The 22658-nt window shown below is 46.4% G+C and overlaps 2 protein-coding genes across 2 annotated transcripts in view; one reads left to right on the top strand and one right to left on the bottom strand.

Moving 5' to 3' along the window:
- Nucleotides 1-2778, bottom strand: part of LOC110522059 (lysine-specific demethylase RSBN1L) — a 29799-nt gene extending 27021 nt beyond the window's left edge. Inside the window, exons 1-3 of the mRNA XM_036976781.2 lie at nt 2249-2778; nt 1855-1998; nt 954-1636 (exon numbers count right to left, since the gene is read on the bottom strand). Of these exons, the coding sequence (XP_036832676.2) occupies nt 954-1636; nt 1855-1998; nt 2249-2717 (1296 nt within the window). The 5' untranslated portion in view covers nt 2718-2778. The remainder of the gene's footprint in view (nt 1-953; nt 1637-1854; nt 1999-2248) is intronic.
- Nucleotides 2779-8667: 5889 nt separating this feature from the next.
- LOC110522040 (uncharacterized) lies at nt 8668-22385 on the top strand. The gene is made up of 2 exons (XM_021600111.3): nt 8668-19493; nt 20961-22385. The coding sequence occupies exons 1-2, from the start codon at nt 8948-8950 to the stop codon at nt 21668-21670; spliced, it is 11256 nt and encodes a 3751-aa protein (XP_021455786.3). The 5' UTR covers nt 8668-8947; the 3' UTR covers nt 21671-22385.
- The last annotated feature ends 273 nt before the right edge of the window (nt 22386-22658 follow it).

The raw sequence follows: 22658 nt of genomic DNA, 5'->3' as shown, positions 1-22658 counted from the left end.
GATCAATTCATATTAGCCTTTGAATGTTCCATTTTATAAACAATTTAATTTTCCTGCATGTGTGATAAGTGCACTGATTTCAAACAAATAAAGTATATTTGTCACTCATGTCTTCTTCCAATTCTGTGTTTTTAATGACTTCCTTGATTTACAATCAAAACAACTTAGCTAACATTGTGTTTGTGATGTGCACATGATCTTAAATGTATAGATTAAGCCCTTTATCTTAATTGGGATAAACAAGATGTTAAGCTTAAACACCACAGGAGTTACATCGGGAGTCCCATAGGGTGGTGCACAATTGGCCCAGCGTCGTCCGGGTTAGGGAGGGTTTGGCCAGGTTAGGCAATCATTGTAAAATAAGAATTTGTTATTAACTGACTTGCCTAGTTAAATAAAGGTTAAATAAAAAAATAAAAACACATTTACCCTTTAACAAGTTTGAATCCTGACGGGTTTTCATATTAAAAAGAGATTTACAGGGTAAGAGGAGCGAGGATTGTCGGAAGAAGCCCAATGCTTTCCTACTGTAAGGAAAAGAAAGCATAAAAAAACAATTCTAGGGTAAATACAGCAGCCGGGTCGGCGTCATTGAGTATGTTCACTTTTGGTAGAAAATGCCCCCTGAATTCGCTACAATTATTCATTCCTTCAAACCCTCACCCAGGCAATAATCTAACAACATATGGAGCGTCAAAGATTCACCAACGACTTTGGAGCAAAGATAACAAAGCCTAAATGTAAACAAAATGGGTATGGCCCAGATGGAGAGGCTAGTCCCGTGAAGACGCCGGGCTACAAAAACCACATGCACTTCAAAGTCACACATACACAACATCAGCACCAGTGTGTGGAAGTGACTGGTACTGATGTGGTGATTCTTTGGGATGCTTATAAAGCACAACAGTATTATACCAGCATTATAAAGCATTCTCTCTCATCCATCCACTGACCTGAGTGTGGAAGTTGGTCATGGTGGTGGTCTCTATATCCTTCTTCCCCAGCACCTCCATCTTGACGGGTGCGTTGGGGAACTTGTAGGAGAAGTAGTCCAGGAAGTCTGGTAGGTAGGAGGCCGCTCCATGGATGATGCCCATGACGTAATGGGCGGCGTCAGCTTGGTCCTCGCTGAATGATAGGGTGACAAACTCCTGGGCGAAGCGCTGCATCTCAGCCGGTGAGAGACAGGCCAGCTGCTGGGTGTAGGCGTGGGCCACCAAGGCCCCGCCGTTGGCCTGCTGTTCCACGTGGATCAGACTGCCAAACTCCAGCACCGCCATGCCGAGGGACGGGGCACTGTGGAGGGGGGAGCCATAGCCCAACCTCTCCCTGACCATGGAGGCTGTGGAGGTGGACACAGAAGTACTAGTGGTGATGCTGGAAGAATCCTGATGGGGACTTGGGAAGGTTTGGAAGAAACTGTTATTGGTGATGTTGTTACTTCTGGCTGGTGTGTTGAGCAGGTCAGGCAGGTCCACAGATACACCAGAACACACAGTCTGGCTGGAGCGGTGGTACATCTTGGGACGGCTGCGTCGTTCCCTCTCGCCGTCTTTGTGCTTCTTTTTCTTCTTCTTCTTTAACTTTTTCAAGAGGAGCTCGTCCTCAGAGTTGAATTTTGGCTTTTCTGTTGAGTCTGCATGGAAGAGAAGACGTGTAAACCAACAGGTGTAAATAGGATTTGCATACATCTTGAAGGCACTAGTCCTGGTAAATGACCTAGCTACTTCACAGCTTTAGACTAAATGTATTATGAGAGGGAAATTAAAACAGTGTGAACACCTCTGACATGGGAATGACAAACATGGCATCAATCTCCAAGCAATCACCACGAAGAGCTTCTCTCACCCATACCTTTCAGTGGCATTTTCACCTCTCCATTCTCCCTCGCAACATCATTCACAACCATCCCTGGGTGGTTCTTCTTCTCCCTGTCCCTCTCCTTATCAGTATCCTTCTCCCTTTTCTTCTCTCTTTCCTCATCTTTGCCAGTATGATCTTAAAAATGGAAATGTAATACAGATTATGTAGTAACAAATATATTGATAATGATCAACACATCATTCATGTTCAACTTCTCAAGTGTAGGCCTATCAGTCAGTAGTATTATAAACAGCTGGGCCTAGTGGCATTATGTAGGCCTACTGTACAGTGGCACTGTAACTAATGTTACAATCAGCTGGCCTTAGTAATTTAAAACCTAGTTTCCATGACTTTTAACCTGAAATCCGTTATTCAGAAGACTGACCTCGTAACATCTTTACATCACCATTCTCCGTCTTTGTATGGCAACTCGGAAGGCTCACTTTCTCCAGGAGTGAGCTCTGCATTTTAGTGCTCTTCTCTTTTTCCTTGTGACGTTTCTCCTTCGGTTTCTTCACTTTCGAAGGAGAAGCGAGAAAGTTGCTGATCTTGAAGATCTTTCGTGCGGGAGCTGGCGAGGTGGAGTTGCTCGGCTTGGCCGGGCCGAAACTCCATTTCGCTGGGCTTCCATAACTCTGCTTCCCGTTGTGTTTTTCCCCTGCGCACACTACGTCCCCGTTCAATTTCTTTTGCTTCAAGCTCTTCTCCTCAATTCTGACTTTCTTGGGCGGTGGGGGGAAGACATCGTTGGAAGACTGTGGTCGACTCTCAGGTGGTATTTTGGGTACCAAGGGTTTGGGGGGATTTATTTTGCCATTAGCTGCGAAATGCATGGATCCTACGGACTCAGCCATCTTGAAAGTTTCTATTTTTTACGCTCATACGTAACTGCTGCGTGAGAGACAGGGAGGGGCGGACCCCTTGTGTAGTACGTCAGAAGACAAGAGGGTGGAGGGGGAAAAACAGTAAACACTTTGCAAACGGGAAAGTCTAGCTGTCATTGATACAATGTTATACTATGCACCCTGTACCTCAGCTACACTGTTACAATGCATATAGTACAATATTGACATTACCACTGTACTGTAACATCTCTCACTATCAATGTGATATGAGATATATCATTGACATAGTGACATACATGAAAGAGATTGGACGATAGAGAATATATGAGTATGAGCGTCTTTCCTGTAAAAAAAATATTCATCCACATTTGACAATTTTTTTCCCTTGCTTGGGTACTCACTACACCAACCTTTTGAGTGACAATTTATCTCAGTGCTAGAGGCATCACTACAGCATTACAAGCATTTCGCTACACTCGCATTAACATCTGCTAACCATGTGTATGTGACAAATAAAATTTGATTTTGATTTGATTTTACAGACACTGGTTCAATCCCAGGCTGTATTTTTTATTTATTTAGCTAGGCAAGTCAGTTAAGAACAAATACTTATTTACAATGACGGCCCATACCAGCCAACCCCAGACGACGCTGGGTCAATTGTGCGCCACCCTATGGGACTCCTAATCACAGTCGGTTGTGATACAGCCTGGAATCGAACCAGGGTGTCTGTAGTGACGCCTCTAGCACTGAGATGCAGTGCCTTAGACCGCTGCGCAACTCGGGAGGTCTGTATCACAACCGTCCGTCAGGGCGGCGCACAATTGGCCCAGCATTGTCAGGGTTAGGGGAGGGTTTGACCGGGGTAAGCCATCAATGTAAAATAAGAATTTGTTATTAAAAATAAAGGTTAAAAAACATACATAATCACGGCTATTCTGCAATATTAAAATATACCACACGGTGGCAGCAGAGGAACGACTCACTTAACAATGACATCCATGTCTTGCTGTTGAGAGAGAGAGAGAGAGAGAGAGAGAGAGAGAGAGAGAGAGAGAGATAGAGAGAGAGAGAAGGGGGTGTTGACGAGAGAGGGGGAGAGGACTCTTATTGCTGAAATTGACATGGTGACATTATTTAGTTGTTTTCACACTGAATTCACGTTAGTTGACAACTCAAGAAAATGTCAATCAAAACTATACTTTGAACTGACGTCTGGGCCCAGTAGTTAGTCCTGTGCGGACCAGAGTATGAGGGAGGGAGAGAAAGCTTATTTATTTAACTAGGCAAGTCAGTTAAGAACAAATTCTTATTTACAATGACGGCCTACCAAAAGGCAAAAGGCCTGCGGGGACAGGGGCTGGGATTAAAAATATAGGACGAAACACACATCACGACAAAAGACACCAAAACACTACATAAAGAGAGACCTAAGACAACAACATAGTATTGCAGCAACACATGACAACACAGCATGGTAGCAGCAACATGGCAGCAGCACAACATGGTAGCAGCACAAAACATGGTACAAACATTATTGGGCACAGACAACAGCACAAAGGGCAAGAAGGTAGAGACAACAATACATCACGCGAAGCAGCCATAACTGTCAGTAAATGTCCATGATTGAGTCTTTGAATGAAGAGATGGAGATAAAACTGTCCAGTTTGAGTGTTTGTAGCAGCTCGTTCCAGTCGCTAGCTGCAGCGAACTGAAAAGATGAGCGACCCAGGGGTGTATGTGCTTTCGGGACCTTTAACAGAATGTGACTGGCAGAACTGGTTTTGTATGTGGAGGATGAGGGCTGCAGTAGGTATCTCAGATAGGGGGCAGTGAGGTAAAATAGATTTTTATAAATAAGCATCAACCAGTGGGTCTTGCGACAGGTATACAGAGATGATCAGTTTACAAAGGAGTATAGAGTGCAGTGATGTGTCCTATAAGGAGCATTGGTGGATAATCTGATGGCCGAATGGTAAAGAACATCTAGCCTCTCTAGAGCACCTTTACCTGCTGATCTATAAATTACGTCTCCGTAATCTAGCATGTGTAGAATGGTCATCTGAATCAGGGTTAGTTTGGCAACTGGGGTGAAAGAGGAGTGATTACAATAGAGGAAACCAAGTCTAGATTTAACCTTAGCCTGCAGCTTTGATATGTGCTGAGAGAAGGACAGTGTACTGTCTAGCCATACTCTCAAGTACTTGTATGAAAGGAGGGAGGAAGGAAGGAAGGGAGGGAGGAAGAGAGAAGAGAGGGAAATGGAAAAATATAGTGAGAGGGAAAATTGAGAGACGGAGAGAGACATCACATGCACTTTAAACCTCTGCTGTTTTCACAGATCTAGTTAAAACCCAAATACATGAAGAGAGTGATGTCATTTCAAAACATGACTCAGATTACACAATCCAACCTTGATAATAGTAATAGGCCTGTTTACGCTCAACTTCAGCTGTGTCTTTTCACATTTATTGATTATTTATATTACCTAGCTTGCGTCTCAGTTACCGAATAAACAAATAGCTGTAAACAGCGTTCCAACATGTTTCCAGTAATGCACTGGTTATCTGAAAAAGGGAAGTTTCTCTGCATGCAAACATAAATCAGAAATAAACACAGTAAAAATATGCAAACTATCCCTCATCTAAATAATTATGTTCAAGTGCACCCTCGGCAAAGGGATCCATTTTTGAATATCACTCTATCCTTTTAATGCAACATTCAAGTAGAGGTTAAAATCCATCAGAGACAATGGAGAGTACAGAATAAACACAGCATTCAGTTAAATCCTGACAGTGGATTATTCTAACAGAGTGTGTTTATTTCTCTGGCCCTAAATTGTTCTTGAGTGTATATTGGACAGAGAACTGACGCTGAATGAGTGGGTTACCATGGAGATGGTGATGACTCACTGGAAAGAGTAAGTAACTCCCCTCCGACCCTCACACACACTCTCCATCCACAAACATGTCAAATCAAATCAAATAAATGTTTATTTGTCACATGCGCCAAATGCAACAGGTGTAGGTAGACTTTACCGTGAAATGCTTACTTACAAGCACTTAACCAACAATGCAGTTCGAGAAATAGAGTTAAGAAAATATTTACTAAATAAACTAAAGTAAAAAAATGTATAAAATTAACACAATAAAATAACAATAACGAGGCTATGTACAGGGGGTACCGGTACTGAGTCAATGTGTGGGGTACAGGTTAGTCGAGGTAATTTGTACGTCTGGAGTCAATTGTCTGAAGTGTCCTCCTCTCCCTGTCCTCTCCTCTTATCTAAAAACATATGGAATTTGCTTTCCCATGTCCTGCTCTTTCACATCTATGCAGATGAAGATAGATATGAATATAAGGAGAGGAAGATTTCACACTATTGCGAAGCACGATAAGGGTCAAATGAATTGACACATCTCAATTATCTTGTTTACTGCTGGTTTCCACTCCTCCTCCATTAGTGCACTGTGAAACTAAATGGAGAAGTTCACAGTTAAACAAGTTATACAATATAGTGGTCCCTCAGGACACAATATGAGGATTATAAAACTAGAATGTCCTGTTGTAAATTTGCTGGCAGAAATAAAGGTACAAACAAACTGTTTTCCAGTACATCACAACTTCTCCTTCAGGGGAAAAATATAACGTTTTTTTTATAACGATTGTGTGGATGGTTGAGAGTCAGACTCCCCTGGGTGAGAGGTGTTAGAACCAAACAATCCACTCCCCCTTTAAAGCATGTTTTCCAGACCCTGTATCAACTCAGGGAATCTTAGAGGGAATTGTCAAACAATGTCTTAATGAGGTACAGGCTCTTGAAACAGAAACAAAAATGACCTGACGTTATCTGTGTTTGACACTGTGTAGGAAATCCAACCCAGATGTGTGGGACTCCAAGTCCTCGCTTTCTCATTTTTAAGAAATCAGGCAACTGACCAATGAATAAGTGCAGAACTTTTACATGGAAGAACAGGAAGTTATCAGTTTCAGTATGGACAGAGGGTTGACTGAGACTGGAGAAGATGTGAACTAATTAGTGTTCAAGTGTGTAAGTGTGTGTGTAGTAATTAGTTGACAGATAAAACAACACCTCACGGCACAAAGTGGACTGCGAAGAGACACACACAAACACACACACACATACACTGTAATACTTTAACACTATTGTATTGTAGTATTGTACAATGTATGTTGTAGATGTGTGAGGATATAGTAATGATGTAATGTCTTGTATGATGTGTTGTTTTGTTTAGGTTGTGTTATTTTATTTTATTTATGATAAACAATAATGTATCCTGCTCGGACTCCAGGTAGAGTAACTGCTGATGGGGATCCTAATAAATACAAATAGAAAAAAGCTCATGTCCTTGTCCTATCCAGCCAGAACACAGCTGACGAGTCTCAACTACAGTTTCTAGACTAAACATAACCTCATGGTAATGACAGGTGACTTGTCATGCCTAATAGCGCATTACCTTACTGTGTTTACGCTATCAGACCCACATGCCAAGTGCTGCATTACAGGGGACTAGGATGGCGTCACAGACAGATGAGACTCTGGTTTGTCTGCGAAGAAAACTTAAGCATAGAGCCAACACACCTGCCACATCTCGCACCAGAGTTGGAGTGGCCTACCAGGAATTATGGCATTACAGGGAAGTGGCATGGAATCGCAGACAGACATGTGAATCCAGCTCAGTTAGGAATAGGGCAGTCACACACAGACAAACATACAGGCCCAACGACAGTCACTTCTCTGCCTAGAGTGGATGGCGACGGTGAGGCCTGCCGGGAGGCCTGATCTAGTAGTCCAGTCTAGGTAGCAAAGCCTCACTGATAGTAAGATGTTTATTTTTGCCGGTTTAAGTAAAAACTATAGTGCTGCTTAGTGCTTACACAACCCAGGACAGAGAGTAGACCAAGACAGGTTACCATGGGAATTCAAAACACTGCGTTCAGAAAGAGGGCACCCTGAGGATGAAAACCCCACTCCCGACCAAACATGGCTATGGACACAGCAGAGGGTGTTAATGGCCTGGGTCTAAAATAAATATGAAGGAAATTGGCTGTGCAGTGTAGTGCCATCGTTCTGGGTAGAAGTTGCCCTTAGGCACATATCTAGGATTTAAAAAATTCACCCACCCAAATCATAACCTGAGCCATTGGGGTGGGTGCCTAGTCATGTGTATCGGGGGCAACTTCATTCTTCGACTACGTAGGCACTGTGGATTTATACCAGTACAGTATTCTGTGGCACATTCCAAAGGCGTAAAACTTTGCTCTTTCCATGAATAGAATGCATACAATTGGCCCATAATCCTTATCTCTAACTAAGACAATTCATTAACCATAGACTGTATTTAGCAACCACAAACCCCCTTGGATAAATATGTGATGATAAATTCTTGCCTGTTATTCCACTCAAGCCAGAGAGAACTAAGACTCAGAGACAGCGAGATATCAGATATGTCTGAACAGTAACGTAACAAACATAAAGCCACAGCCCAGGGCCCGACGACTTTGTGCTTCAAATGCATATTTGGACCCATTTCATCTGTCATTCGCATGTGTGTCGGCCCTATTCACAGGACACATGGGGAGATGGATGCCAAAGCGACCGTCACACATTCACTGCAGTGATATACAAGAAGAGAAAACAATGTGTGCTTATCATTACAGCATGGAATAAGAATGCGTTGCGAATGGTCCTCATTAGATGTTTTGATTTGGTTAAAGACAATGTGGAAAATAATAATAGGATTACGATATGCTGTATAAATGCCTTTCGTTTTTAAAGCTTTTCCTGCCTTTTATAACCAATTTAGCTCCGTACCTGTTAACTCTTTTGGTGACATGCTGAAGCAGCCAACGACTGCTATAATCCCCCAATTATCTCTTTCTCTCTCTTTCCTCCCCTCTCTCTCTTTACCTCTCACTCCCTCTTTCTTCATCTCATCCTTTCCTGTCTCACTCACAGACATGGATACCCCCTTGAAGTGGACGCCCAATTTTTAATCCCTCACTCCCATTCCTTTTCTCTCTCTCTCCTCTAAATCCTTCTCACACAAGCAAACACCACTTTCAAGAAGTCCCTCAGTCCCCTCCTCTTTCTTCCCCTTCTTTCCTCCCTCCCACTCTCTGTCACAGCTTCACACACACCGAGGTGGGTCTTTGGCATCCTCATGCACCCTCTCTCGCCTTCTCTTCTCTCAGAATTCTTATAGCTCAGGATAGCGATGAGGTTGGCTGTGCTCTGCGTGTGCGGGACCCTGCTGGCCTTCTCTACGCCCCCTGGGAACTATGCAAACCTCAGCAAGGGAGACTTTAATTGGGGTACAGATTCTGGGAGCTGCTTGGTAACTATAAAGCCTGCAGGGAAGTGTGGGGGAGAGGGGATGGACGAGGACGCATGCCCCTACCGAGTGACCTTGCCTCCGCTGGACGTCATGCTGCCCCGGCAGCTCAGGGAATTGGAGAGGACGGTGAAGGAGGTGCAGAGGCTAAAGGAGACCGTGGAGCAACTGAAGAGAGCCTGCATGGAGTGCAGGATAAGCCAGATGGAGCGGGAGAGAGAGAGGCTGGGGGACAGAGAGAGGGAGAAAGAAGAGAAGGAGAAGGTGAGATTGGGAGAGAGGGAGAAGGAGAAAGAGGGGAAGAAGGAGTGGGAGAAGAAGACAGAGAGACAGGGAGACAGAGAAAGGAAGATGGACAAGGAGGGAGAGGGAGAGGGGGCAAGAGGCAGGGAGAGAACAATTGTGGAAGAGAGAGAGGGAGTGGAGGAGAGGGCCAGGGAGATTGAGAACAATATTGTTGAGATAAGAAAGAGAGAACGGGAGAAAGAGTGGGAGAGAGAGTGGGAGAGGGAAAATGAGAGAGAAAGAGGGGGAAACAGGGAATGGGCGATAGAGAGGGAGAGAAAAATAGAGAATGAGACCAAGAGAGAGGAAGAGGAGGGAAGGGAGACAGAGATGGAGAAGGAGAACATTTTAGAAGGGGAAAAGGGGAGAGGGGGAGAGATAGAGAAAAACAGGGGGAGTGAAAATGAAAGAGAGAGGTTATGGGAAACGAAGGTGGAAACCGAGGAGAGTCAGGGGGATAAGTTAAGGGAGAAGGATCTGGAGCGTGAGAGTAGAGAGAAAGAAGAGAGAGGGTGGGGAAATAGGGAACAGATCGAGGAGAAGGGACAACATCAGGTGGAGATAGAGAGGGAAAGGGAAGGGAAGATAGAGAAAGATAGTGAAAAAAAGAAAGAGAAGGAGAGGCAGAGCCAACATCCTTTTCAAGGGAAGAAGACCCAGGGAGAGAAAGATTGGCAGAAGAAGAAAGAGAGAGAGAAGCAAACCCCAAGCCACAGACAGACAGAAGAAAAGAAAGAGAATCAGAGAGAGGAGACAGTAAAGAAGATAGAGAAAGAGGTAGAAAAAAGAGTCCAAAAAGTGCAGAGACACAGCATAGTGGTGACGACAGATGGGTCAAGTGATAATCAGGACATAGCCTCAACTAGCCCAAGCAGTGGTTTGACACAGGGCTCAATCCCCAGACCTCACTCCTCAGGACCAGACCAAACATCCACCTCCATCTCAGGCCCTGCCACCAATCCCAGCCCAGGATCTAGATCAGACACTGCCGGTGGATATATTCCAAGTCCTTCCTCCAGCTCAACCTCTAGCCCAAGATTTTCCTCCATCTCCAGCACAAGGAAATCAATTCTGAACACAAGCTCAAGTCAAAGGACCATCTCCTCTTTACCTCGCCAAGGAGCCACCAGGTCTGGCCCCATCACAACCCCAAGTTCAGGCACCAACTACAGGACTGACAGAACCATCCCAAGTATCAAAACAAGCTCACACCAAACAACCATCAGCTCATCAAAAAGTATTATTAGCCCAAGAAACAGACCTTCCCAGAAGCACAAGCCCAACCAAACTATCCAGGCCATCAGACCCGGCCTTAAGCCCATACCACCCAGCCTGACTAGCTCCTCCAGCCTCAGCTCATGGACCACCACCACCAGCTCCAGCACTGCACGGACAATGACGGACAAAAACCCAGGACCCAGCCCAACAATTACCAGGTCATGGTGGAACCCAAGGCCTAGCACAAAGCCAAAATCTGGGCCACAGCCCAGACCAGGCCTAAAGCCCAGACACAGCATAAAGCCTAAAGATAAACGAAAACCTAAACCAGGCGAAAAGCCAGTCTCAGGCCTAAGACCTAAACCTGGAGCAAAACCAAAGCATGTCCTAAAGCCCAGGCGACCCAGCCCAACCAGCTCCTCCAGCTTCAATCATAAGACCGCTTCCAGAACTGGCTCAACTTCAACTACCTCCACTAGCCTTAGCCCTGGAATCAGCTTTACAAGACCCAGTCTACAGACCACTAAGACAAGTAGCAACCAAAGCAGCACCACACTGGGACACTCTTCAGCCAACACCACTAGTCCTAGCTCAAAGATTACCAGCCCAAGTTTCAAGATGACTAGTTCCAGGCCTGGGGCAAGCAGTAGCAATAGCCCAGCTCCAGGAACTTCAACCACTGCTCAATCTAGCCCTAGGGCCACCAGTCCAAGTGCCAAAATTGGGTTCTTGTCGACCCCCAGACCCGGTCTAAAGCCAAAACCAGGTGCAAAGCCTTTTCCAGGCCCCAGAACCAAACCTGGATCAAAACCAAAGCCCATACCATCCAGCTCTGTCCCAGAGATCACTCCCAGACCTGGCTCAACTCCAGACAACAGCACAAGCCTCAGCCCAAATACCACCAGTTCAGGATCCTTTATTACCAGCTCCAGCCAAAGGATTAGTAATACAAGCCATAGTCTAGGGAGTCTTAACAGCACAACACCAATACACTCTCCAGCAACCACCACTAGCCCAACGACTTCCAGTTCATGCATCCAGACTAGCTCTTCCAGCTCAAGTTCAACTCCAGCAATTACAACCACCACTAGCAGCAGCCCAGGAACCAGCTTCACTAGCCTCATCTCAAGGACCACCAGTACCAGCTCCAGCCCTAAGATGACATCTGCCCAAAACCCTGAACACAGCACAATGACTACCAGACCTAGGATTAAGCCCAGACCTGGTCTAAAGCCCAAGCCAGGAGCAAAGCCCATTCTAGGCACCAGACCCAAACCTGGACCAACAACAAAGCCTGTCCTAAAGCCCAGACGACCCAGCTCATCAAGCTCTAGCCCTAAGACCTATCCAAGACCTGGCTCAACTTCAACCACCACCACTTGCCTTAGCCGTGGGATCAGCTGTGCAATACCCAGTCTACAGAACACTGAGACAAGTATCAGCAAAAGCAGCACCACACTGGGACACTCTTCAGTATCCACCACAAGCCTTAGCCCAAAGATTTCCAGTTCAAGCATCCCGACCAACTCTTCCAGCTCAAATTCAACTCCAGCAACTACAACCACCACAAGCCACAGCCCAAGGACCAGCTTCACTAGCCTCAGCTCAAGGACCACCAGTGCCAGTCCCAGCCATGAGACAACGTCTGTCCAAAACCCTGAACCCAACACAGTGACTACCAGACCTTGGATTAAGCCCAGACCAGGCCTACAGCCCAGACCTGGACTAAAGCCTAAACCAGGCACAAAACCCATTCCAGGCCAAAGACACAAACCTGGACAAAAACCAAAGCATGTCCTAAAGCCCAAACCACCCAGCCCAACCAGCTCCTCCAGCTTCAACCCTAAGACCACTTCCAGAACTGGCTTAACTTCAACCACCACCATTAGCCTTAGCCCTGGAATTAGCTTTACAAGACCCATTCTACAGACCACTAAGACAAGTAGCAACCAAAGCAGCACCACACTGGGAAACTCTTCAGCCACCACAACTAGTCCGAGCTCAAAGATTGCCAGCCCAAGGTACAAGACAACTAGTTCCAGCCCTGGGGCCAGCAGTACTAGTAGCCCAACTCCAGGAACTTCAACCCCTGCTAGATCTAGCCCTAGGACCACCAGTCCAAGTGACATAATTGGGTTATTGTGGACCCATAGACTTGGCCTAAAGCCAAAACCAGGTGCAAAGCCTATTCCAGTCCCCAGAACAAAACCTGGACCCAAACCAAAGCCTGTCCCAAAGCCCACTCCATCAAGCCCAACTGGCTTTTCCAGCTCTGTCCCAGAGATCACTCCCAGACCTGGCTCAACTCCAGACAACAGCACAAGCCTCAGCCAAAATACCACCAGTCCAGGATCCTTTACTACCAGCTCCAGCCCAAGGATTAGTAATACAAGCCCCAGTCTAGGCAGTCTTAGAAGTACAATGGCAAGGCACTCTCCAGCAACCACCACTAGCTCTCGCCCAAATATTTCCAGTTCAAGCATCCCAACTAGCTCTTCCAGCTCAAGTTCAACTACTGCAACTACAACCACCACTATCCGCAGCCCAGGAAACAGCTTCACTAGCCTCAGCCCAAGGACCACCCGTACCAGCTCCAACCCTGAGACGACATCTGCTCAAAACCCTGAACCGAGCACAATGACTACCAGACCTAGGATTAAGTCCAGACCTGGCATAAAGTCCAAAACAGGCACAAAACCCAAACCAGTTACGAAACCCATTCCAGGCCCCAGACTCAAACCTGGACCAAAACCAAAGCCTGTCCAAAGGCCCAGACCACCCAGCCCAACCAGCTCCTCCAGCTTCAACCCTAAGACCACTTCCAGAACTGGTTCAACTTCAACCACCACCACAAGCCTTAGCCCTGGAATCAGCTTTACAAGACCCAGTCTACAGATCATTAAGTCAAGTACCAACCAAAGCAGCACCACAATGGGACACTCTTCAGCCACCACCACTAGTCCAAGCTCAAAGATTACCAGCCCAAGCTTCAAGACAACTAGTTCCAGCCATGGGGTCAGCAGTACCAGTAGCCCAACTCCAGGAACTTCAACCACCGCGAGATCTAGCCCAAGGACCACCAGTCCAAGCACAAAAAGTGGGTCCTTGTGGACCCATAGACCTGGCCTAAAGCCAAAATCAGGTGCAAAGCCTATTCCAGGCCCCAGAACAAAACCTAGACCAAAACCAAAGCCTGTCCAAAATACCACACCATCAAGGAAAACTGTTTCTTCCAGCTCTGACCAAGACATCACTTCCAGACCTGGTTCAACTCCAGACAACAGCACAAGCCTCAGCCCAAATACCACCAGTCCAGGCTCCTGCACTACCAGCTACAGCCCAGGGATTAATAATACAAACCCCAGTCTTGGCAGTCTTAACAGCACAATGGCAAAACACTCTTCAGCAGCCAACACTAGCCCAACGACTTCCAGTTCAAGCATCCCAACCACCTCTGCCAGCTCAAGTTCAACTCCAGCAATTACAACCACCACTAGTCGCAGCCCAGGAACCAGCATCCCTAGCTTCAGCTCAAGGACCACCAGGACCAGCTCCAGCCCTAAGATGACATCTGCTCAAAACCCTGAACCCAGCACAATGACTACTAGACCTAGGATTAAGCCCAGACCTGGCATAAAGCCCAAAACAGGATTAAAACCCATTCCAGGCCCCAGACCCAAACCTGGACCAACACCAAAGGCTGTCCTAAAGCCCAGTCCACCCAGCCCAACCAGCTCAACAAGCTCAAACCCAATGACCTATCCAAGAACTGGCTCAACTTCAACCAGCCTTAGCCCTGGGATCAGCTGTACAACACACAGTTTACAGACCACTAAGAAAAGCACCAGCAAAAGCAACACCACGCCGGGACACTCTCCAGTAACCACTACTAGCCCTAGGCCAAAGACTTCCAGTTCAAGCGTCCCAACCAGCTCTTCCAGCTCAAGTTCAACTCCAGCAACTACAACCACCCCTAGCCGCAGCCCAAGGACCAGATTCACTAGCCTCAGCTCAAGGACCACCAGTACCAGCCCTGAGACGACATCTGCCCAAAACCCTGAACCCAACACAATGACTACCACACCTAGGATTAAGCCCAGACCTGGCCTACACCCCAAACCTGGCCAAAAGCCCAAACCAGGCACAAAACCTATTCCAGGCCTCAGACCAAAACCTGTACCAAAATCAAAGCCTGTCCTAAAGCCCAGATCACCCAGTCCAACAAGCTCCTCCAGCTCTAGCCCAAAGACATATCACAGAACTGGGTCAACTTCAACAACCACTACTTGGCTTAGCCCTGGGATCAGCTTTACAAGACCCAATCTACAGACAACTAAGAAAGGTACCATCCGAAGCAACTCCACACCGGGACACTCTTCAGCCAGCACCAATAGTCCTAGCTTAAAGGTGACTAGCACAAGCTACAATACTGCTAGTTCCAGCCCTGGGGACAGCATTAGCAGTAGTTCAACTACAGGAACTACAACCACCACTAGACCTAGCACAAGGACCACCAGTCCAAGCTCCAGAATTGGGTTCCGGTGGACCCCCAGACCCAGTCTAAAGGCAAAACCAGGTGCAAGGCCTAATCCAGGCCCCAGACCCAAACCTGGACCAAAATCAAAGCCTGTCCTAAAGCCCACACCATCAGGTTCAACTGGCTCTTCCCTAGCCGTCCCAGAGACAACTTCCAGAACTGGCTCAACTCTAGACACCAGCACAAACCTCAGCACAAATATCACCAGTCCAGGCTCCTTTACTACCAATTCCAGCCCAGTGATTAGTAATCCAAGCCCCAGTCAAGGCAGTTTTAACAGCACAAGGCCAAGACAAACTCCAGCAACAACAACCACCACTAACCGCAGCTCAAGGACCAGCTTCACTAGCCTCAGCTCAAGGACCACCAGTACCAGCTCCAGCCCTGAGACAACATCTGCCCAAAACCCTGAACCCAGCACAATGACTACCAAACCTAGGATTAAGCCCAGACCTGGCCTAAAGCCAAAACCAGGTACAAAACCCAGCCAAAGTAGCACCACACTGGGACACTCTTCAGCCACCACCACTAATCCTAGCTCAACGATTACTGGCCCAAGTTATAGGGTGACTAGTTCCAGCCCTAGGTCCAGCAGTAGCAGTGACCCAACTTTAAGAAATTCAACCACCGCTAGATCTAGCCCAAGGACCACCAGTTCAAGTGCCAGAATTGGGTCCTTGTGGACCCCCACACCCAGCGTAAAGCTAAAACCAGCTGCAAAGCCTATTCCAGGCCACAGACAAAAACCTGGGCCGAAATCAAAGCCTGTCCTAAATCCCACACCGTCAAGTTCAACTCCAGCAACTACAATTACCACTAGCCGCAGCTTCACTAGCCTTAGCTCAAGGACCACCAGTACCAGCTCCAGCCCTGAGATTACATCCGACCAAAACCTTGAACACATCACAATGACTACCAGACCTAGGATTAAGCCCAGACCTGGCCTAAAGCCCAAAGCAGGTGCAAAACCCATTCCAGGCCCTAGACCCAAACCTGGACCAAAACCAAAGCCTGTCTTGAAGCCCAGGCCACTCAAACCAACCAGCTCATCTAGCTCAAGCCCAAATACCTATCCAAGAAGTGTCTCAACTTCAACCACCACCACAAGCTTTAGTCCTGGGATCAGCTTTACAAGACCCAGTCAACAGACCACTAAGAAAAGTACCAGCAAAAGCAGCACCACACCGGGGCACTCTCCAGTAACCACCACTAGCGCTATCCCAAAGACTTCCAGTTCAAGCATCCCGACCAGCTCTTCCAGCTCAAATTCAACTCAAGAAGCAACAACCACCACTAGCCACAGCCCAAGGACCAGCTTCACTAGCCTCAGCTCAAAGACCACCAGTACCAGCTCCAGCCCTGAGACAATGTCTGTCCAAATCCCTGAAACAAACACGACAACTGCCAGACTTAGGATCAAGCCCAGACCTGGCCTACAGTCTCGACTTAACCTACAGCCCAAACCTGGCCTGAAGTCTAAACCTGAACTAAAGAACAAGCCACGTGCAAAGCCTATTCCAGGCCTAAGGCCTAAACCTGGCCCACAATCAAAGCCCATCCTAAAGCCCAGACCACCCAGCCCAACCAGCCTCAACCCTAAGACCAGTAACATAACTCCCACCACTAGCCTCAGCCCTGGAATCACAAGCCACAGTTGGCAGACCACGCGGACAAGTACTAGCCAAAGTAGCACCACACCAGGCCCCTCTCCAGGCACTACCACAAAGATTACTAACCCAAGCTACAAGACCACTAGTTCCAGCCCTGTGGTCAGCATCATCAGTAGCAGTAGTGGTAGCCCCACTCCAGGAACTACAACCACTGCTAGACCTAGCTCAAGGACCACCCATCCAATCTCTAGAACTAGGTTCTGGTTGACTCCCAGACCTGGCTTACAGCCTAAACCAGGCTTAAGTCCAATTCCAGGACCCATACCCAAACCTGGACCAAAGCTCACACCTGACTTAAAGCCCAGACCACCCAATACAAACAACTCCCCCAGCTCCATCTCAAAGACCACTCCCAGACCTGGCTCAACTCCAGACATCCCCACTAGCCTCAGCCCAAAGACCACAAGTCCAAACTCCAGGACTACCAGCTCCAACCTTGAGATTAGCTTTACAAAACCCAGTTCAGGCAGTCTCAGCAGAACCACACCAAGTCACTCTCCAGCAACCACAACCACCACTAGCTCTAGCCCAAAGATCACCAGTTCTAGCATCCGGGCAGGCTCAGGAAGATTCACACTAAGCCCAACTCCAGCAACCAAAACCACCACTAGCCCCAGCTCAAGCACCAGCTTCACTAGCCTCAGCTCAAGGACCACCAATACCAGCATCAGTCCTGAGTCAAAGTCTGCCCAACATCCTGAACCCAGCTCAACAACCCCCAGATTTAGCATTAAGCCCAAACCTGGCCTAAAACCCAAACAAGACCAAAAGCACAAACCAGGCCGAAGGCCTATTCCAAGTTCAAAGCCTAAACCTGGATCAAAGCTTAAATCAGTCTTGAAGCCCAGAACACCCAGCCCGAATAGCTTCTCCAGTTCAGAACCAAATACCACACTCAAACCCGGCTCAACTTCAACCACCACCACTAGCCTTAGCCCTGGGGCCAGAACCAGCAGTAGTCCCACTCCAGCAACTACAACCACCACCAATCCAATTATCAAGGCCAGCTCCTCCGCCACTATCCCCAGCCCATCAACCAGCTTTACTAGACTCAACTCGCTGAGCATCAGTGCCAGCTCCGGCCATGTGACAAAGTCTGACCAAAATGCTAGACCCAGCCCAACGATCACCAGGTCCCAGTGGATCCCCAGATTTAGCACAAAGCCAGAATCTGGGCCACAACCCAGACCAGGCCTACAGTCCAGACCCAGCCTAAAGCCTAAAGATGACCTAAGGCCTGAAACTGAACCAAATCCCAAACCAGGCCCATGGCCTATTCCAGGCCTAAGACCCAAACCAAGACCAAAACCAAAGTCTGTCCTAAAGCCCAGACCACCCAATCCTACTAGTTCTTCCAGCCCAAAATTCACGCCCAGGCCTGACCCATCTCTTACCACTATCCATAGCCCAAGCTCCAATACTACCAGTTCAAGGTTCAGGACTACCAGCTTCAGCCCTGGGATCAGCATTACCAGCCCCACTCTACGGGACACCAGGACCAGTACTAGTCTAAGCAGCACAACACAGATCCACTCTATAGCCACCACCAGTAGCCCTGGCCCAACGACCACCAGTCCAAGCATCCGGAATGGACCTTCCAGCTCAAGCCGAAGTAGTACAACACTGAGCTCATTTTCAGCAACCAGAATCACCACTAATCCTGACCCAAAGGTCACTAGTCCAGGATTCAGGATGAACTACAGAACCTTCAGGCTCAGCATCGGGACCAGCACCAGCGGTAGCCCAACTCCAGAACCCACAACCACCACTAACACTAGCTCAAAGATTACCAGTTCAAGAATTTGGACCAACTCTTCCAGCTCAAGCAGCAAAACTCCAGCAACCACAACTCCAGCAACCACAACCTCCATAAGTTCCAGTTCAAGGACCACCAGTATCAGCATCAGTCCTGAGACAAAGTCTGCCCAAAAGCTAGAACCCAGCACAACAACTACCAGACCTGGCCTAAAGCTTAAACCTGAACGTAAGCCTAAACCTGGCACAAAGCCCAAACCAGACCCAATACCTATTCCACACCGAACACCTAAACCTGGACCAAGACCAAAGCCTGTGCTGAAGCCCAGACCTGCTCCAAAGCCTTGGCCCAAAACCACCACCCAAGGTCCAAGGACCACTTCCTCCACACCTAGCCCCAAGACATCCAATAGCCAAAGGACTATGACTGACCCCAGCCCACAAACGGCCACAAGCCCTGGCTCAAGAACTACAAGACCTAACCAACAAACTACCCTCAGCTCTAGCGCAAAAATAATCTCTAGAACTAGCCTGAAAACATCCACTAGCCCAGTCACAATGACCACTACTATCGCCAGTCTAAAAAAGACCAGCTCAAGGCAACAATTTAGCACAAGGCCTAGCCCCAAAACTAGCACTACTAGTCCCATTCCATTGGCCAACTCTAACCATAGCCCTACTACCACCAGCCCTGACACCCCTACTCCCAGCCCCAACTCCCCTACCCCCAGCCCCATACCGGAGTCTTCCACCACCAGTGTGAGAGAACTGCGTGTGAAGACCAGCCAGGTATCTGCTAGTCTGAATGACACAAAGGATACAAGCGGAGGGCCAAAGGTTTCTCGAGGAGGGCATCCAAAGGTCCGTCCTGGGTTAAACCTGCTCACAGAAAAGGAGCAGGTAGGCAGCAAGACTAACAGGACGGAGAACCAGCCTCAAAGCCCTGCACAGATTTCACCAGGAGGTAAGATTCATTAATTATATTTTACTTTACATGCTATTGTCTGCTATTTAAATGGAATTATGATAATTACATTGTAATTGATAATGACGTAAAGTTTAGTTTGAGCTTTCTTATGGGTTCACTGAATCAAGCCGTATTATATACTAGTACGTAGCTACCAAATGTGTTGACTTATTCAAAGCAAGATCCAGAAAGGCCATTCACTGTTATTAAGTTGTTAAGATGCCACTTTTTTTGTAAACTTAATAGAATCGTGCTATACAAATACGACACTACAAATTCTGATGACAGCTTACACAGATGTGGGATCTTCATTTGAGCCAGTTTGCTACGGCAGGAAAATAAACCTGCAGCAACAGGAGATTTTAATTATTATGTGGATTATAATTAATGGACATTTTTGTAGAGGTTAATACATTTTTCATAATGGAAAATCAAGTATGACACGTCTAAGTGGAAATGACAAATGACAAAAAGAAGCCTTTTTGAACCTCAAATACACTACAAGTTTTAAATGTCCTGCATTGCAGAAAATACATCCTGCAACAGATTGATCAAATTAAGATCCCACATAAGTACAAAAACCCTATTCCTTTCCCCGTTGGTTAAGATAAATTATAAACTTCTATTGAAACAGTGTAGCCTAGGTTATGGCAGATAACAGTGGAAATTGTGACTGGAAAATATATTGTTGTGAGTGGAACAATGTTGTTCTGGAATTTTCTTTTAAATATTGCTCAATCAACTTTATATCAGTGTGATATCATCTCCATTATAAATGATGAGGATTGTAACTTTGAAGTCCAAGCGACCTAAGGTGATGTTTAATGAGCCTATTATAATGTAGTGGAGGTTTGAGATCATCATCTTTGTAACAGATGTTGTGTGGTTTGTGGTTATTCTCTGTTAAATTAAGAATTTATATATGTGAGCATGTGCTTGTCTGTGAGTGTGTGTGGCTTAAATAGGGATCAAGGTGTGACTGTGCAGAGCATGCTTTTAGGTCATAGTCAGCTTAAACACACATTGTTTTGCTGAGTGGCACATATATCAAATAACAAATTAAGTGTCACACAAAGCTATTGCTAGCTTTTATTAATGTTCAAGGCCACTTTAAGCCAAGCACCTAAATGTCTTACTGACTTAACAACTCTAATGGACATTTAACTGAAATCTGTTTCAGGGACATTTTCTTTAACATAAAAAAGACTTCAAATTTATGGTAACCGATAAATGCTAGCTATTTCAGCATGATACAATCATATTCTAATCTTGTGTGTATAGTTTCAAATGTAAAAATTGCAAAAAATAAAAAATAAAATAAACTTTATTCAACCAGTTTAGTTTCTGTAGGCCTACAGTAAGAATATGTATATTTGTGTTATGCTGCAAGGCACCTTTTGTTCAACAAAGATTGCAGACTACTCCAAACTAATTTTGTCATTTCACTATCCTTACACTCAACAGTTACCATGGCACCCAGAGACTGCTCTGACCACATGGCCAGGGGGGAGAGGAATAGCAGAGTCTACCAAGTGACCCCTGACCCTAAGAACAGAACCATTGCAGTGTTCTGTGACATGGAGTCTCATGGCGGAGGGTGGACCGTCATTCAGCTCCGTCAGGATGGCAGTGTGGACTTCAACCGGACCTGGGCTGAATACCGGACAGGCTTTGGTGACCTGATGGTTGGGGAGTTCTGGCTGGGCAACGACCACATCCACCTGCTGACACGAAACAGGGTGATGGTCCTTAGGGTGGAGCTGGAGGACTTTAACGGCATGATGGAGTACGCAGAGTACAGGCTCTTCCGTGTGGCTGGCGAGCGGCTACGCTACCGCCTGTCTGTGGGTGGGTACTCGGGCACGGCAGGAGATGCACTTCAATTTAGCAAGAGTTACGACCACAACAACAGGTTCTTTACGACTCCTGACAGGGACTATGACCGCTACCCTTCAGGGAACTGTGGGGCCTACTACAGCTCAGGCTGGTGGTTTGACGCCTGCATGGCTTCCAACCTCAACGGGAGATATTATGTGGGAAAATACAAAGGGGTGCGGAACGGAATCTACTGGGGGACGTGGCATAACATATCCACAGAGTACTACCCGACTAATGACAGACAATCTTTCAAGACTGTCAGAATGATGATCAGGCCAAGGGGCTATGCAAAGTGATCTACGGCTGGCTCCTCGGTTGGCGTTCTCAGCTGTTGCAATTCTCAAATAGGGGGGCCGGGGACCCCTATGAGGCCTCCGAGATTTTCAATGGGTCCATGACAAAAGCAGGAAAAAGCAGAACAAAAAATTAAAAATAAGATTTTTTTAGGGAGGAGCACTGTTTGATACGCAAATGGAAACATTCAGATTGTACTGCTGATTCATATTTTGGGGGTTTATAATGCCTTTTGTTTAACAAGCAATTTTAATATATTCCATCATTTCATTTAATCTTTCAAATATTAAATCTCTGATTCAGGCGGGTCAACAACACCTAAATCTTCTTAATTTCTTGATAAATATTAGTGGGCCTCGGAAAAGCCTGCTCTGTTGGTAAAATACTGCCACTTAGTGGTCTGAAAGAAACAACATGGTTTATGGTTTCAAATGGAACACTCAAACTGTGGAAAAGATGTTCAGAGTTCCTGAAGTAATTTATAAGATGTCTTCTTGTTATCTATGTAAGGTTACAGTGTGAAAGTATTGTTGGAGAACGGTTTCATAGAAGTCTTTCTCCTGTGACGAGAAAGAGAAATACTCCTTGAGGAGGGTAATGAAATTGTACTGAAATTGTACTGGAATGATTGACTGACGATTGATTGTTGTAATGTTTTTTTATTCTCAGTATTTTTTACGGGAAAAATTAAATGAGGTCAATAAAACATAACTTAATTCCTTTGTTGATGTGTTCAGTCGCACCATGGTGTTGACGATACATGTATAACTTGTAGACTATTTATGCAAACCTCTCAGCTAGCACGTAAAGACTCACCCTCCACAGGTATGTTTCCAAATATCCTCTTTGCAATGGCCTTTGTCACGTAGAGTATTAAGAACATAACTTACCGTCTACAACGTAATCCGAACGCCACAACCCACAGAAGTTGAACTCCAGTAAAAACCTGTACAGAAGTAGAGTTGTGGAGAAAATAAAGTTAAAAAACAA

The sequence above is a fragment of the Oncorhynchus mykiss genome, chromosome 1, assembly GCF_057628025.1.
Source record: "Oncorhynchus mykiss isolate SJ-2025 chromosome 1, ASM5762802v1, whole genome shotgun sequence".
In the NCBI taxonomy this organism is placed as follows: domain Eukaryota; kingdom Metazoa; phylum Chordata; class Actinopteri; order Salmoniformes; family Salmonidae; genus Oncorhynchus; species Oncorhynchus mykiss.
Note: the sequence above shows the minus strand (reverse complement) of the source record. Positions and strands in the feature narration are given on the sequence as shown.